This window comes from Molossus molossus, unplaced genomic scaffold (assembly GCF_014108415.1).
Source record: "Molossus molossus isolate mMolMol1 unplaced genomic scaffold, mMolMol1.p scaffold_m16_p_8, whole genome shotgun sequence".
In the NCBI taxonomy this organism is placed as follows: Eukaryota; Metazoa; Chordata; class Mammalia; order Chiroptera; family Molossidae; genus Molossus; species Molossus molossus.
This window is the reverse complement of record NW_023425402.1, coordinates 22,693,892-22,708,390: the sequence shown is the minus strand read 5'-3', so window position 1 is coordinate 22,708,390 and position 14,499 is coordinate 22,693,892. Positions and strand designations below refer to the sequence as shown.

At 48.4% G+C, this 14,499-nt stretch overlaps 1 protein-coding gene across 1 annotated transcript in view; it reads left to right on the top strand.

Annotated features, from left to right (window-relative positions):
- The window catches only part of TRAM2 (translocation associated membrane protein 2), a 71,117-nt gene that overhangs the window by 35,826 nt on the left and 20,792 nt on the right, over positions 1–14,499 (top strand). Inside the window, exon 2 of the mRNA XM_036249445.1 lies at positions 3,731–3,794. Coding sequence (XP_036105338.1) covers positions 3,731–3,794 — 64 coding nt within the window. The remainder of the gene's footprint in view (positions 1–3,730; positions 3,795–14,499) is intronic.

Genomic DNA, 14,499 nt, shown 5'->3' with positions numbered 1-14,499 from the left:
TGAAGTAACAGACTCATACATTTATATACACTTTCACGGAGGGCCTGATTTATTGGCTGAGTTTTTCAGTATTAATCATTAGGGGTATCTGTGGGAAGTATTGATGGAAAGCACTAGTATGTATGAGGAAGATTTTATTATATAACCACTTATATGTTGGCATTAGTAAACAAAAAGTGGGTTATATTTTCCATATAACTATACTTCGAATATCGTCATGTACGTTGGATAGATTTGTACTTGGATTTCAGTGATACTGCAACAACCATTTGATTCACAGGGCTAAAAGAGTGATTTAAATATTATTTAATCCATTGTAGCTCTGTAAAACTGTTTTCAGTCTTTAATCCCTTGAGTCTAGTTGTGTGGTTTCAAACTAAATGAAATAAATCCCAAATGGATAAATGCATAGGAAATCCTCTCAGAGAATTGACCCAAATATGTGGAGGGAGACGTGAATATGGGCTGGGGAAAGGAAGGAAAACAAAGAACGTAGAGTGAATATTAGGGTTTTTTTTTTTTAGATATTTCTGAATTGTTTCACTTTTTTTTTTTTAACCCTCACCCGAGTATATATTTTTTTCATTAATTTGAGAGAGAGAGAGAAACATTGAACCGTTGCCATACGCACCTCAACCAGGGATCGAACCTTCAACTTAGGTACACGTGCTCTGACCAGGAATCGAATTTGCCACCTTTTAGTGTATAGGACGATGCTTCGACCAACTGTGCCAACCAGCCAGGACAGAACTGTTTCACTTTTAAAAGGATGCGTATTTCTTTTGAAGATGAAATAAAAAATTACGACATAAACTAAGTGACTTCTGTGAGGGACACGGAGACAGACTGGACCGAGCAGCTGCTTTGGCGGACGAGGAGCTGGCTCTGCGTGCGTGCCTCTCAGACGGCTGCACATTAGCCTGCGCTGGGGACTCGCCCACTGCTGATGCCCCAAGGTCAAGCTTAATTGGTTGGGGGTGTCCCAGCCATGGAGATCTTAAAAGCTCCCCCAGGGATTCGAGCGTGTAATCAGGGTTGGATGCCAGCTCTCTGCACATGGGATTATAATGTGTCTTAGAAATGGACTCTGGCCAATGAAGGAAGTTCTCTGGGGGTTCGCATGGCTAATGGGGGTCTGGGGCACTCCAGCAGCACAGCTGTGGGACCATGCAGGACACTCTAGGCAGGCACATAACAATGACCAGCACTTTCTTCATTCCTGCCCAAGGCTCAGAGCCCAGGAGAGGCATCGGACTGGCGGGTCTCCTGTCCTGGGAGAGGGTCTGGTCCTTCTTTCTTCCAGGAGGAAGGTAGTCACCAGAATGGCCCCCACAACACTCGTTTTCACAACTGTGGAGAGTTGTTTCCTCAGGAAACCCTGGTGCCATTAGGAAGGGGGGATGGATGTTGGTCAGCCTAAACCCACTACGTCCATGCGCTCACTCCATGAACATAACAGATGAGTGTCTGTCCTGAATGAAGCGGAACGAGAGATTTGTGCCTAGGGCAAGAATAGTGTTAGGTATTTCTTGCCTGCCTATTTGCCTTTCTCCTCTCTTCTTCCTTTCTCTCATTTTTCCCAGCTTCCTCTGATTGTCCCTCACAGGGGTTTCAGCCTGAGAAAACCAGGTTTACCCTCTAAGGAGTCCTGACAGACTATATGGACAGGTGGTTAGGCCAGGGATGACCAGTGCGAGCAGAATGCAGCCGGGGAGACCACCATGGCTGGGTTGGTGGCGGTGAAGGTCAGGTGTTTGGCAGCTAGACGGCTCTCCAGGAGAAGACTGTGGGTGACACACAGGTGACCAAGGCCAGCTTGAGTGACAGCACCAGGGAACAAATATAGTTAGTGAAGCAATCCAGCACAGACTCGGCTCTTGGTTCTTCATCCTGTCCGGTGAGCAGTTATGAGCACTGGCTGTGCATGGGGTTAGTTACCTGAGAAGGGTCTGAGGCCAGGTGAGAAGGCACAGCCCCTGTCCCGAGGGGTGCCTCATGGAGGACGGTGAAGGAGTGCAGGGGTCTTGGCACAGTGGGGTGTGCTACGGAGCACTTCCTGAGGAAGGAGACTCGTATCCTGTCATCCGGTGGGGAAGGCTTCCAGGGGTTACGGTTGAGCTGGGTTATGAAGGATGAGTGAGATTCTAATCTGTATGGTTTTTGGGGGGTGGGACACAAAGTGAGGGGGACTAAAACCCCCAAAGGAGAGAAGTGAGTAGCACGCTTTTGCCGAAATGCATTCCGTACGTCTGTCCTAAAGAAGCAGAGGCGATTGGCCTGGAAGGGAGGTCGGGAGCGCCCTGATGCAGGTCTTGGGAGTCGGGGTAGGAAACACCTGGATGTTCAGATGGGGATTTGTGTGTTCCAGAGTGCCTTCTCATACCTCGTCTCGTTGGACTGTTCCCTGCAAGCTTGGCAGGACATGTCTGTGACAGTGTCACACATGAGGAGGGCCGTGCCGCACTTGGCACAAAGGGCAGATGACACCCCTGGAGAGAAGCCGGTCTGGTTGGTGTGGAGAGTTTTGCTCTTCAGTGGACAGAGAAGGCCGAGGACAGTAACCTGCCTCTGGGCAGGCAGGAGTCCCAGTGACGCACGAGAGGGGCTGTAATACATCTTTCCTGCTTCCCGTCTGCTTTTGCTACACCCAGTGTTTCACCCACACCCACAGTGCATCCTTTAAACACTTTTGTTTAGAGGAGAAGCAGTAACTCCTGATTGATGAAGTGTCTCCGGAGGCCTCCTGGAACAGGCCTGGGTCCTGCCTCCTCCCCTGGCCTCCCACATGCTCCAGAACCATGTGGGTGGTGCTTCTCAGCCCAGCTGCACATCAGAAACATCTGGGGAGCTTTAGACAGCGTCACCCACACCAGCCGGGGTGCTACAGATATCCTTGATCTTACAGACAGCGAAAGTGGGGCTCAAGGTGTCAGATGACTTGCTTGTGGTTACATAGCCAGCCAATGACAGAGGCAGATTGGAACCCAGGCAGCCGGTTTCCAAGTCCAAGCTTCGAATCCCCACATTTTGTCATTTCTCCCCTGCAGGCTAAGTTGCCAGAGTACTGATTTGCCAGGTGGCAAATACAGTTTTTATCACGGCACAACTAAGATTTTTAAAGGCAGCTTTTGAAATAAACAAACCAGCGGCGCAGGGTGTTATGCCCTGCTCCAGGCCCCACAGTGAGGTAGACGTGACATTAGTAGCTGGAATTCTTCGTTTCTGGAGCTCAGGTTTAGTCTTGGGACTGCTGTCCACTGTGTAGTTAGCCAGCATTCTTGGGGAAGCCTCAGCTAGGCTTCCAGAAGGCTGGGACTCGTCTTCCACAATGCTTGGTATCTAAAATGAATGAATGACTGACTGAATGAATGAATGAACGAATGAACGAACGAACGAACGAACGAGTGAATATGAATGAATGGCAGACAAATTTGTGCCCTCGGTTGGCCAAGCACAGCTCATTTCATTCCATCTGCAGTGAGTACAAGTCCAGATACCATGCAGGGGCCAGGATTGTCTTGTTTGTTTTTAGTGCAGGTATTGGGAGAGTTGTCACTAAATGGAAGAGAGGAAAAGCCAGTGCTGACTGTGCATTAGGTAAAACCCTTCCTTGGAGGGGCCTGTGGTCTGAGATGGAAAGGGGTGGGCCCTGGGGGCTGTGGCAGGCTCCACTGGATTCTTTTGATGTGACCAAAAGGCTAAATTGGAACTCTTTTTCTTTATTTTACAGGTCACTGCCAAGACTGCCTTCCTATTTATTTTACCTCAGTATAACGTTAGTGTGCCTACAGCAGGTAAGCAAAGGACTAGTCTCCCTCTTTCCCTGGCCCTGCTAACTTGAAAGGACTTGCATAACTTCCTTTTCCTGTGTACCTGTATGATCCTTTCAGATTGTTAACCTCGGCATCCGACATCCTAGCACTGTTAGGCCACCTTCAGCCCTCGGCCACCGCTCTGCAGGCTCCAGGCTCTCGAGTCCCAGCACCAGGAACCAGGCACGCTCCTCTTTCTCATTGCAAAGCGCTGGGTACCCTCTTGATGCACAAAGACAGAATATTGCTAGCTGAATCTAATTTTCTCCTCTTCATTCTTAGTAGAGAGGTGACTTGTCCAGACTTTAGGGTGAGATCCCTTTCTTTGCCTGGCTCCACCGATTCCTAGATGAAGAACTTTGGGGGCAAATCCCTTAACCCACGGCCTACAGAGGATGTAACTTCGAATCTTTTCTGGACTTGCCTGCCCCCTGCAGTCCCTATAGCCAGGCTCTGGGGAAGCAAGCTTCTGGGGCAGCCAAATCATTTCCTTCTCATGAGAATCAACCAAGGGACGCTGGCAAGAGAGGACGAAGACTCAGGAGAGACAGGAAATGCCATGGCCAGCAGCACTAGACGGGAAACCTGGCAAATGCCTGCCCATCCTACGGCGCACGCCAGCCCTGGTGGGCATAAGGCATTGCCTCACTCAGTGCCATGTGGCCCGAGGTCAGAGACAGGCTTCTCTACTCCTAGCTCTTGAAAATCCTGGTAACTAAGACACCTCTAGACCTACCTCAAGTTATGATTTACTGATTTAAAATTTTTAAGTTTTTAAAAATTTTGACAAAATACAGATAACATAAAATTTACTATCTTAACCATTTTTGAGTCTACAGTTTAGTGGCATTAAGTACATTCATGTTGTTTTACAACCATCCCCGCGTCGTTAGAACTCTTCATCTGGCAAAGCTGAAACTCTGTACCTGATAAATAATAACTCACAGCCCCTCCCCGCTAACCACCGCTCTGCTGTCTTTCTCTGAATTTAACTATTCCAGGTACCTCATATAAGTTGAACCATATAGCATAAAATTTAACTTTAAATAGACGCTTTTCAAAAGGCATTTACATGAGTGCCACATGTCTTTCGGAGGAAATTTATAAAATACAGATAAACATAAGAAGATCAAAATCACGAATTACCTCACTACCCAGCAAAATCTGCAGTGAACTTTTTGGAGTATGGGTTCATGCCCTCCTTCTTTTACCATTAGCATGCGGTGAGCCTCTTTTCCAGGTCAGTGATTATTATTCCATTCAGCAGGACATTTTGAAAAGCTATAAAGTATTTCTTAATAGGGATTACCACAGATTATCTGTTCCATCTCATATTATTGGCTATTCAGGTTTCCAATTTTTATTGTAAACAGTGCTGCAGTAAAAATCTTGAGACTAAATTGTTGCTTATATTCATGATTCTTTTCTTTTCTTTTTTAATCTTCACCCAAGGATATTTTTCCATTTATCTTCAGATGGGGGGAGGGAGAGAGACATCGATGTGAGAGAGACACATTGACTGGTTGCCTCCCGCATGATCCCGAACAGGGCCAGGGACTGACCCGCAACCGAGGTGTGTGCCTTGGCCGGAATCAAACCTGCAGCTCTTTGGTCCATGGGCCGATGCTCTAACCGCTGAGTCAAACCAGCCAAGGCCATGATTATTTTTCTTAGGATAAATTCCTATTACTGGAGTTTCTGGGTCAAGTAGTATGTACATTTGAAAAGTTTTACATATGTATTGCCAAAATACCCTCTGCCATCTAATCTCAGAACCCATAAATCCTAAGTTTTTTTGGTAAATATAAAATACATAGGCTTTTCTTTTGTAAATCTTAGAATGCCAATTTATTAATTTATGAAGAAAAACTCAGCTATCAAATGTTGTGCCTGTATTTTCATTTCATTTCTCCCTGAGGTCACTTTATATAGGATGCCAAATCATGACCCCACACAGCTTTGTGAATTTACCACGAGAAAGTGCTCTCCTGGGACCACGGCAGCTGGTGCGCATGTGACCAGATGTGCCTTTAAGATAGGAAGGGACTGTTTGTAAAGCCAGGTCACGATCAGAGCGTTGGTTTTTAAGTTTGAAATCTTTCTCAGAGAAATTAGCAGACAAGTGATGCTTTAAAAGCATCCCTTTTATAGCCAGGATGAAAAGCACAGAGTTTATGCTCCAGGGTTGAACTCAGAGCCTCTGAGCATAGACAACATCCCACTGTGTTTTGGGGGTGTGCCAGTATTGGTCATATCATGCCTTCATTTGTTTGTTTTGAATAAATAATTGATCAAGCCAGACAAATATTTGTGTGCCTCCCGTGCACCAGGCCTTGGGTGTAATTTATAAAACACGTCTGCTCTCTGGCTCATGGAAGCTTACCATTTGATCAGGGAGGGATCGGTAATAAACCAGCAAACAATAAATAATTATGGTTGCAATAAGTGTGGCGAAGGAAATATACAAGGTTACATGTACAGGAATAATAAAAGGGTGATGATAGAAGATGTTTCTGAGAAGCTGACATTTGAGCGCTGAGTGTGTAGGAAGTTGTGTTGGAGGTGTTGAGGTGGGGACTATGGGGGTGGTCTGTGCAGAAGGAAGTACATTCCAGGCAGAGGGATCAGCATGTGCAAAGGCCTCAGGAGAGAAACAAACACCTGGTGTGCCTGGGGCCAGCTGGGTTTGGCATTTTTCTAGGGTGGGGCTATTGAAACCTCCTCCAGGCCAGAGCAAGGCCTGGGTAAAGGTGAGGGGACTTTAAAATTCATCCTGAATTGAGGTTTCAGTTACTATAGAGAGGGAGGTTAGATCATGTTCAACAGTCTTATCTTTTGTATAAATCTTGCCTTTGGGGGCTATTTGAAATATGACAAGCAAATAATCAAGAGGAACAATGAAATCAGAATAGCCTACTTAATTTGTTTCACACTCTTGAATCACCAGTCCAGTAATGTTGGGTTTGTACGTACTGGAGGGAAAGCAAACTTCTCCTTGAAAAAAAGGCCTGTTCACAATAACTGGTCTGTTGCAAATTTAAAAACCCTCCCCCCAAATCTCTTTAAAGCTGGAGGTGCTCTAAATAAGCGGGTACATTCTGATTTCTAAGGTTACTCCTTTATGTAGCCTGTGACTTGTTCAACGCGATGTGTGCAGTTTGAATTTCAGCAGAGTAGTGAGTGTTTTCACAGTCACTACCGCTTCCCTCTGCTCAGCTTTCCAGTTCTGCGGAAGATAGCTAGCGGTGGTGCCCTGCGTCCTCCTGCTTGTGTTGTTCTGTTCCCTCGCCTTCTCTACCGTCTTCTTCCCAGCCCCCAGCATTTGTTTATAGGGCTGCCTAACCAAAGTGCCACAGACCGAGTGGCCTAAACAACAGAAATTTATTGTTTCCCAGTTCTAGAGGCTGGAACTCCAAGATCAGAGTCGGCAGGGCCACGCTCCCTCCGAGGGCTTAGGGAAGGGTCCGTGCAGGCCCCTCCCAGCTCCTGGCAGCTCCTTGGCTGGTGGAAGCTCGAGGCCAGTCTCCACATAGCCTTCACCCGCGGACATGTCAGTCTGTGTCCAACTTTCCCCTTATACGGGGACATCGGTCATATTGAATGAAGGGCCCATTCTGCTCCACTGGGACCTCATTTAGCTGATGACATCTGTAACAACCGTTTCCAAATCAGGTCACATTCTGGGGTGCTGGGGGTTAGGACAGCAACATAGAAATCTTCTGGGGACACGATTCAACAGCAGCTATAAATGTAGGAGTTCGGCATATTCTGGGTTAGTTAAGGCGCCACTCCATCCAGAGAGACGGCACAGCCCTCGCGGCAGTAGGTGGTGCGTCCCGTGGGGTGCCTGCCACGCCAGCATCCTTGCGGATTTCTGTAAGGTCGGCAGCAGTGAGGCAGGAAATGTTCCTCGTTACCAGACCCCTACTCTCTGTGTTCTCACTTGCAGCCCTGTGAGGGTTGCCAGACTTAGAAAATGAAGACTCAACATCACCAGTTAAATTTGCATTTCAGATAAACAACCAATACTTCTTTTTATTGTAAGTATATCTCAAATTATGCATGGGACATAGTGACACTAGAAAATTATTCTTTATGTGACATTGAAGTTTAACTGACTGTTCTGTACTTTGTCTGCCTGCCATACACCCTGCCCAGCTCTGGCAAGGAATTAATGTCAGGTTTCTGGTCTTACCATTAGACGCATAGTCTTCTTTCTGATTAAAATACCACAAAGCATCTGGTATTATTCCAGGCAATGTATAGAGCGTACAGGGTCAGCAAAGATGAGAGGTTTGATTCTTCTCACTGACAGACCAGGGCCTGCTGGCTTCCCTTCTGATATAGAACAGGTGACTTAGAACTGGCTAAGTGTTTACAAGGTAGTTTGGCGTTGTGCCACTAATTTGCTGAATTGTCTTGGGCAGACCACTTAACATCTGGGTCTCCATCGCGCATCTGCAAAATTACAGGTGACGGGGTCCCTTTGTCAACCGCAGTGTTTCCTGAAGACAGGAAGCCCGAGGAGGCCTCCCAAGCACCTGCCACTCACAGTCTCACAGACTCACACTGTCGGCACCCCTGGGAGCTTGTTAGAAACTCAGCCTCTCAGGCCCCACCACAAACCAGCTGTGTCAGAACTTCCCTTTTAAGGAGTCTTCTGGTGGTTCCTGGTTCAAGTGGAGAAGCAATGCTCTAAGTGCCCTGGGCCAGAAGCTCCGGGAGGCTTTCAAATGACCCTGTCCTTCTAACCCCAAAGGTGTGGCAGGGCAGCCCACAGAATCCGGTGACTCATTTGCATCTTTCTGTTCTCTTTGAGTCTTGGTTTTCTATACGTGTTTAGCCTGAGGGGTGGGGGAGGTGAGGGGACCACTGGGTGGATGTGGTTTCAGGCTGGGGCTGCCGCTCCCTCAGAAGTCACAGACTCATTTGCAAGACAGCGTGGGTAGGAGTTGTTGCTCCTGCTGCATACCTACCACAGAAGGCCAGGGAGCTCTTCCACAGAAGGTTTTATTTTGCAGGGATGAAAGCTGACAAGGACCCCATCCCTGGCTCTGCTGGTCCTAGTTGGTTTTATGGCCACCAGCTGCTGTGTGGCACTTTGCAGCTAGAGATGAAAAGCCCGGGAACTGGCCACACCATAGCTTGGCCATTGTTCTCAGCCCCTTCTAGGATGAGACACACTGCCCCTTAAAAACAACCTCAGACAAATGGTTTTAAAGCCTCATTCAGCCAGAGGCCTTTGTCCAAGGCTCTGAGTGTGTTTTGTTCCCTGTGCTGGATGGCAGGAACTAGTCTTGTCTTGTGCTTGCATCACATACATGGAAGATTAGCATCACAGAGCAAACCGAGCCCCTCTCTGTGAATGAGCTTGTGAGGACGAGGAAAGGGAGAGACAGGTGGGCAACAGTGGCCCTGGAGATGGAAGCTTTGCTTGATTACAGATGGAATTACCCAGCCCAGACCTGTGGCCTTTCCCGAGACTTGAGACTCACGCAGGCTGTTCTGATCCTTTTACAGCCAGGGGAACTGAGGTGCAGAGAGTTGATGGACAGTCCCAAGGATGCACCAGTAAGGTAGAGGGAGGGCTGGGCTGCTCACCCCTCATGCAGCACCAGGGCCCAGAGAAGGCATGGGAAGGTTAGGTTTGCCAAATAGGCTGGTGGGCAGAGGGGGGAACCCAACTAGGGAGACAGAGACCTGGCTCTGTCCTGGTCCCTCAAGCCAAACAGCTGCCAAGATCCCCTTGGTCCCCAAAGTGCTGTCTGTACAAATAAGAGAAAGCAGAGGCTTCAGTGTCCCTGGTATTGTTGGAGCCCCCCTGAGAAAGAGTGGGAGCCTCTGATGCAGGACTTAACAGCAGCTCAGGACTTGATGGGTTTTCCCCCCAGTACATTGTCTTAATGCATTCAAGCTGCTATAACAAAATGCCACAGTCTGGATGGCTGATGAACAAAAAAATGATGCCTTGCAGTTCTGGAGGCTGGAAGTCTGAGATCAGGCTCAGACTGTGGTGAGGTGGGGGCTCTCTTCCAGATTACAGACTTCTTGCTCTATCCTCACATGGTGGGAGGGGCCAGGGAGCTCTGTGGGGATCATAAGGCACTAATCCCACTCATTAAGGCTGCATCTTCGTGACCCACGCACCTCCCAAAGGACCTGCCTCTAACACCGCTGCGTTGGGCACCGGATGCTAACGTGCACTGGGTGGGGAGGGGAGTGAACGCACATTCAGACCACAGCACTGATTATTTAAATCTAACATTCAGACCACAGCACTGAATGTGCAAAAAGGGGACAAACCATGATTTTCACAAAGTGAACACATCTTTGTTCATGGAACCAGCACTACGGAAGTGACCCCTTGCAGCCTAGTCTTGATTTTATACAGTTCCCTGTCCCAGCCCAGAGAATCAGTGTGGGGCTTCCAGGGGTTTGAGGAAGGAGAACCACTGAGTTGCTGTGGCTCATTGTTAACCAGACCAAAGTGCTGGAACAGGGGCCAGAGAGCCTGGTGGTGACACCTTTGACCTGCCACCTCTGGCTGCCTCTTCTGCCGAATCAGCTTCCCCTTCCCTTCCGTGGCACCGCCTCTGGCCTGGACGCCAGCCCTCATTTGCTCCTTCACACGTCCGTCTCTCTGATCAAATCTTTATGTAGGTGGGACAGTTCTTCTTCCTCAGTTGTTCTTTCTGAAATAATTTTTGTCCTTAATGTAGCAATGGGCTCGTTTACATTATTTTATTCAAGTTGGTTTTTAAAGCCACGATTTCAGGCTTTTTTTTTTTTTTTTTTTAATGTGATCTTCAGGAATTATTTTTCTATGATGTGAATTAAAAAAACGAAGCTCAGCCCTGGCCGGTTTGGCTCAGCAGTTAGAGCGTCCGTCTGCGGTCAGGAGAGACCCGGGTTAGGTTCCCGCTAAGGGCACGTACTTCGGTTGCAGTTTGTCCCCGGCCCTGGTTGGTCATGCGGATGGCAGCCACTCGATGTGTCCCTTTCACATCAATGTTTCTCTCTCTGTCTTCCTCTCTCTCCCTCCCACTCTATCTGTACAAAAAATGGAAAAATGTCCTCGGGTGAGGATAAAAAAAAATAATAATAAATAAATAAATAAAAAAACAAAACAAAAAAAAACGAAGTTCACCCCTTCCCCAGGTGGAGGCGGGGTGTGTGCCTGCCCTGGGAGCTGTGCTGTTTCTTTCCTTGAAGTCCTGGGTGGGGGAGGGGGGACTGTAAGAAGGAATGGTACGTCAAGCAAACAGTTCAGCAGCTGGGCACTTTTATTTCTGAATTCTCTTTACGTCTTCTCTTTTGCTACATCTTTTTACATCATAAAAATATCCTTTTCTTGTCCTCCTACCTTATTGTAAAACTGGAGGAAATATATTCCAGTCATAAATAGGGGGTTAAAATGGTAACTGGGAAGAAGCCTCAGCTATATCTTGACATCCGTGGGCAGCCTGACGGGGGTGTGGAGGGGTTGAATGTGTGTGTGTGTGAGTTTGCTGGGGCCGCCAGGACAGAGTAGCACACACTGCGTGGTTGCACGACAGAAATCTGCTGTCTCACCTTTATGGGGCTGGAAGTCCAACATCAAGGTGGCGGCAGGGTTGGCTCCTTTGGGAGCTGTGATGGCTGTTTTCCCTGAGTGTGTCTGTCTCTGTGTCTGAATTCCCCCTTTTCTAAAGACGCCAGTCATGTTGGGTTGGGGACCACCCTTGTGACTATTGTAACTTGATGACCCTCCCTCCGAATAAGGTCATCGCTGAGGTTCTGGGGTTAGGACTCCACTATGTCTTTGTCTTTGTCGGGCGGGGGAAGCACAGTTCAACCCCTCAGTGTGTGTGAGAACCATGATGGTGCTTGTAGTTCAGATGCCACCAGCCACGCCGTCCAGGTTGGGAGGTCAGAGAGGATGTGGCCCAGCAGCTGGGAGACGGGCTCAGCGGAGGTCAGAATGCTGCTGGCTGCCCTGCTGTCCTCAGCCCTTCTTCTCCCCGACACCTCCGAGCGGGCAGGCCGTCGGGTTTACTGAATGCACTCTGTGTGACGCGAAGGGAAGTCAGGAAGCAGAGAGGCCTGGTGGGTAGACGGGGGGCCTGGGTCCCTGGCATCAGCCTCGTGGTGAGAGTCCTGGGCACAGTGACTGCTGCCATGTCTGTGAACGGGGCTGAGACCCAGGGTCACTGTGAGGAGGAAATGATGCCCTTACAGGACGTGCTCACTGCAGGGCCTGGCTCGGGGCAGGTGCTCCATAGCCGGTTTGTGGTTGTCTGCCTTACTGTCCTACACGAGCCCCGATGGGAGTACTTGTGTGTGTGCCAGATGTGCACCTTTGCCTTCCGAGTCTTTCTGTTGGAAGCAGTTGTGACGATCTCACCTACCAGTGCAGCACTTGTATGACAGTTCCTGCGTCAGCAATCTGTGTCATCCTCACAGCTCTGTGAGAGAGCAGGTGCTGTTACTCCCACTGACCAGAACAGGCAACTGAGACAGAGAGACCCTGGGTCACATGATAGGCAACTGGCAGCTCCAGGTGTGAGCTTCAGGTTCATGTCTGGCCTGGGCCACTGGGAATAACGAAACAAGAAAACAGCCTCAAGGGAGAGAAGACACCACCTTTTAAATGTTATCTGTACAAAGCAGGAAGAATGTGAAGGTTTACTTATTTTTAAATGTTTGAATAGAAAATATGCCCACGTAGCTCAAAGACATCTGTACGAAAAGACAGAGTGGCAGTCTCGTTCCCAGCGGGGCTCCCCTCCTCGGACACCTGCCCTGTGGTGGTCGCCGCTGTTCCCCGCGTGTCCTTACAGTTTCCTATGTCCTTCCAGCGTTTCTTCTTGCAAATACAAATACATAGTTTTCTTTTCTCCCCTTTCTCACATAACAAGTGGAAGACTGTGTTCTGTCTGTACCTTGCTTTTCCCCCCCACTAAATAATGTTTTCTGGGTATCATTTCATTTCATGTGTAGAGAAAGCATCATGATTTTCTTCAGAAATTTTATTGAAGTACACATAACACATGCGGTACAGCAGACGTATTTCTTAAGAGTACCGCGTGATGAATTTTTACATACGTGCACGCCCATGTAACACCATCACCCAGGTCGAGGTTCCGCCCTCCCAACTTCCTTGCGCTCCTCCTGGTCGGGCACCCCCTCAAAGCACCCACCGTCCTGCTTTCTGTCTCCTGATTTCTTTTACCTGTTCTTGACCCTCATTTCTCTCTGATCTCTAAAAGCGGCTTCCTTGTTGACCCCGGGCTTCTTAAACGTTAGCGTGCAGCAGAGTCACCTGGAAGGGTTAAGCACAGCTTGGGGGCTCTGGTTCAGCAGGCCTGGGGAAGGTGTGCAGAGTGCGCATCTCTAAGCTCACCGGTGATGCCGACACTGGGTCCACAGCCACATTTGTGGGCATTGTGACTGGCTTTTTTAACCAGTCCCCTGTAGATGCAAACAATTTGGGTTGTTTCCATTAGAGTATTGTTACACACAGCGCTGCCGTGCATAACCTTGCACACGTTATTTTGAACATGGCAGGTATTAGCTGTAGGATAAATTCCCAGAAGTAGGATTTCCCCATCAACGGGCCGATGCATTTGTCATCTTGATGGAAAATACCACGTCACGCTTCCGAAGAGGTGGTGCGTTTTCATTCCCACCACAGCCTCGCAAGTGTGCATTGCCAAGCTCCAGGTGTTTGCCCGTCTGGCAGGTATAAATGGTATCTCCTTGTAGTTTTAATTTGCATTTCTCTCTTCTGTGTAAGGTTGAGCATCTTTTTAAATATATAAGGGCCATCTGTGTTTTTTCTGCCTGTGAGTTATCTCTTCATATCCTTTGCCCATTCTGTCTTTGTATCCTCAGGTTCTATGAACTGTTTACATATTAGTGAGATTAGCCCTTTGTGTGTGATTTGAATTGTAAATATTCCCCCTAGGTGACCATTTGCCTCTTGATTTTGCTTGTGGTGTATTTTTTCATACTTAAGTTCGGATTCATATATATGTTGTAAAAGATTCGACATCATGTGAAAACAGAGTTGGCTGTAAGCACAGAAACCAGTAAAAAATAAATTTTGCAGATGCAGATATGTGGGGGTGAGGGAGGAGACTGGGCAAGAAAGGAGCACCTAGGTTGTGCACTGATGCTGTGTAGGCCGCCGTTTCTCCAGACAAGGCCGAAGCCTCCCTGGCAGGTGCTGGGCCTCCAGGGCCATGTGGAAAGCACGCGGGGCCGCCAGCCAGCCCAGGTCCTGGGAGGAGGTCAGAGTGTGCACAGTAGTATCGAGATGAGATCAGAGCAGGCACAAGCAGGAGGAGAAGCACTTACAGGTGACACCACAGGAAAGAGAAAAACATCTCTTAGTCATAGGAAGCAAAACAGGAGGTCGCTGAGAGCGTCACTCCCGAAAAGGGCCCGTGCTCACGAGGCTCTCATTGATTATTCCAGCCGTCTTTTAAAACTGATCAGAGATAAGCAGAGTGTCACTTTTGATGGGAGATAGGATACTTCATCCACAGGGGGAAGACCAGTATTGAAATTCAAGGTGCTTTCTTCCCGCACTAGATGGATTTCCACAGGAAGGCACGTTGACTCGCTCCACGGACGGGGTGTAGGAGGGACACATGGAACTTTGGTGGTGGAAAAATTGCCAGTGGTCATCCAGGCTGGAGATTGC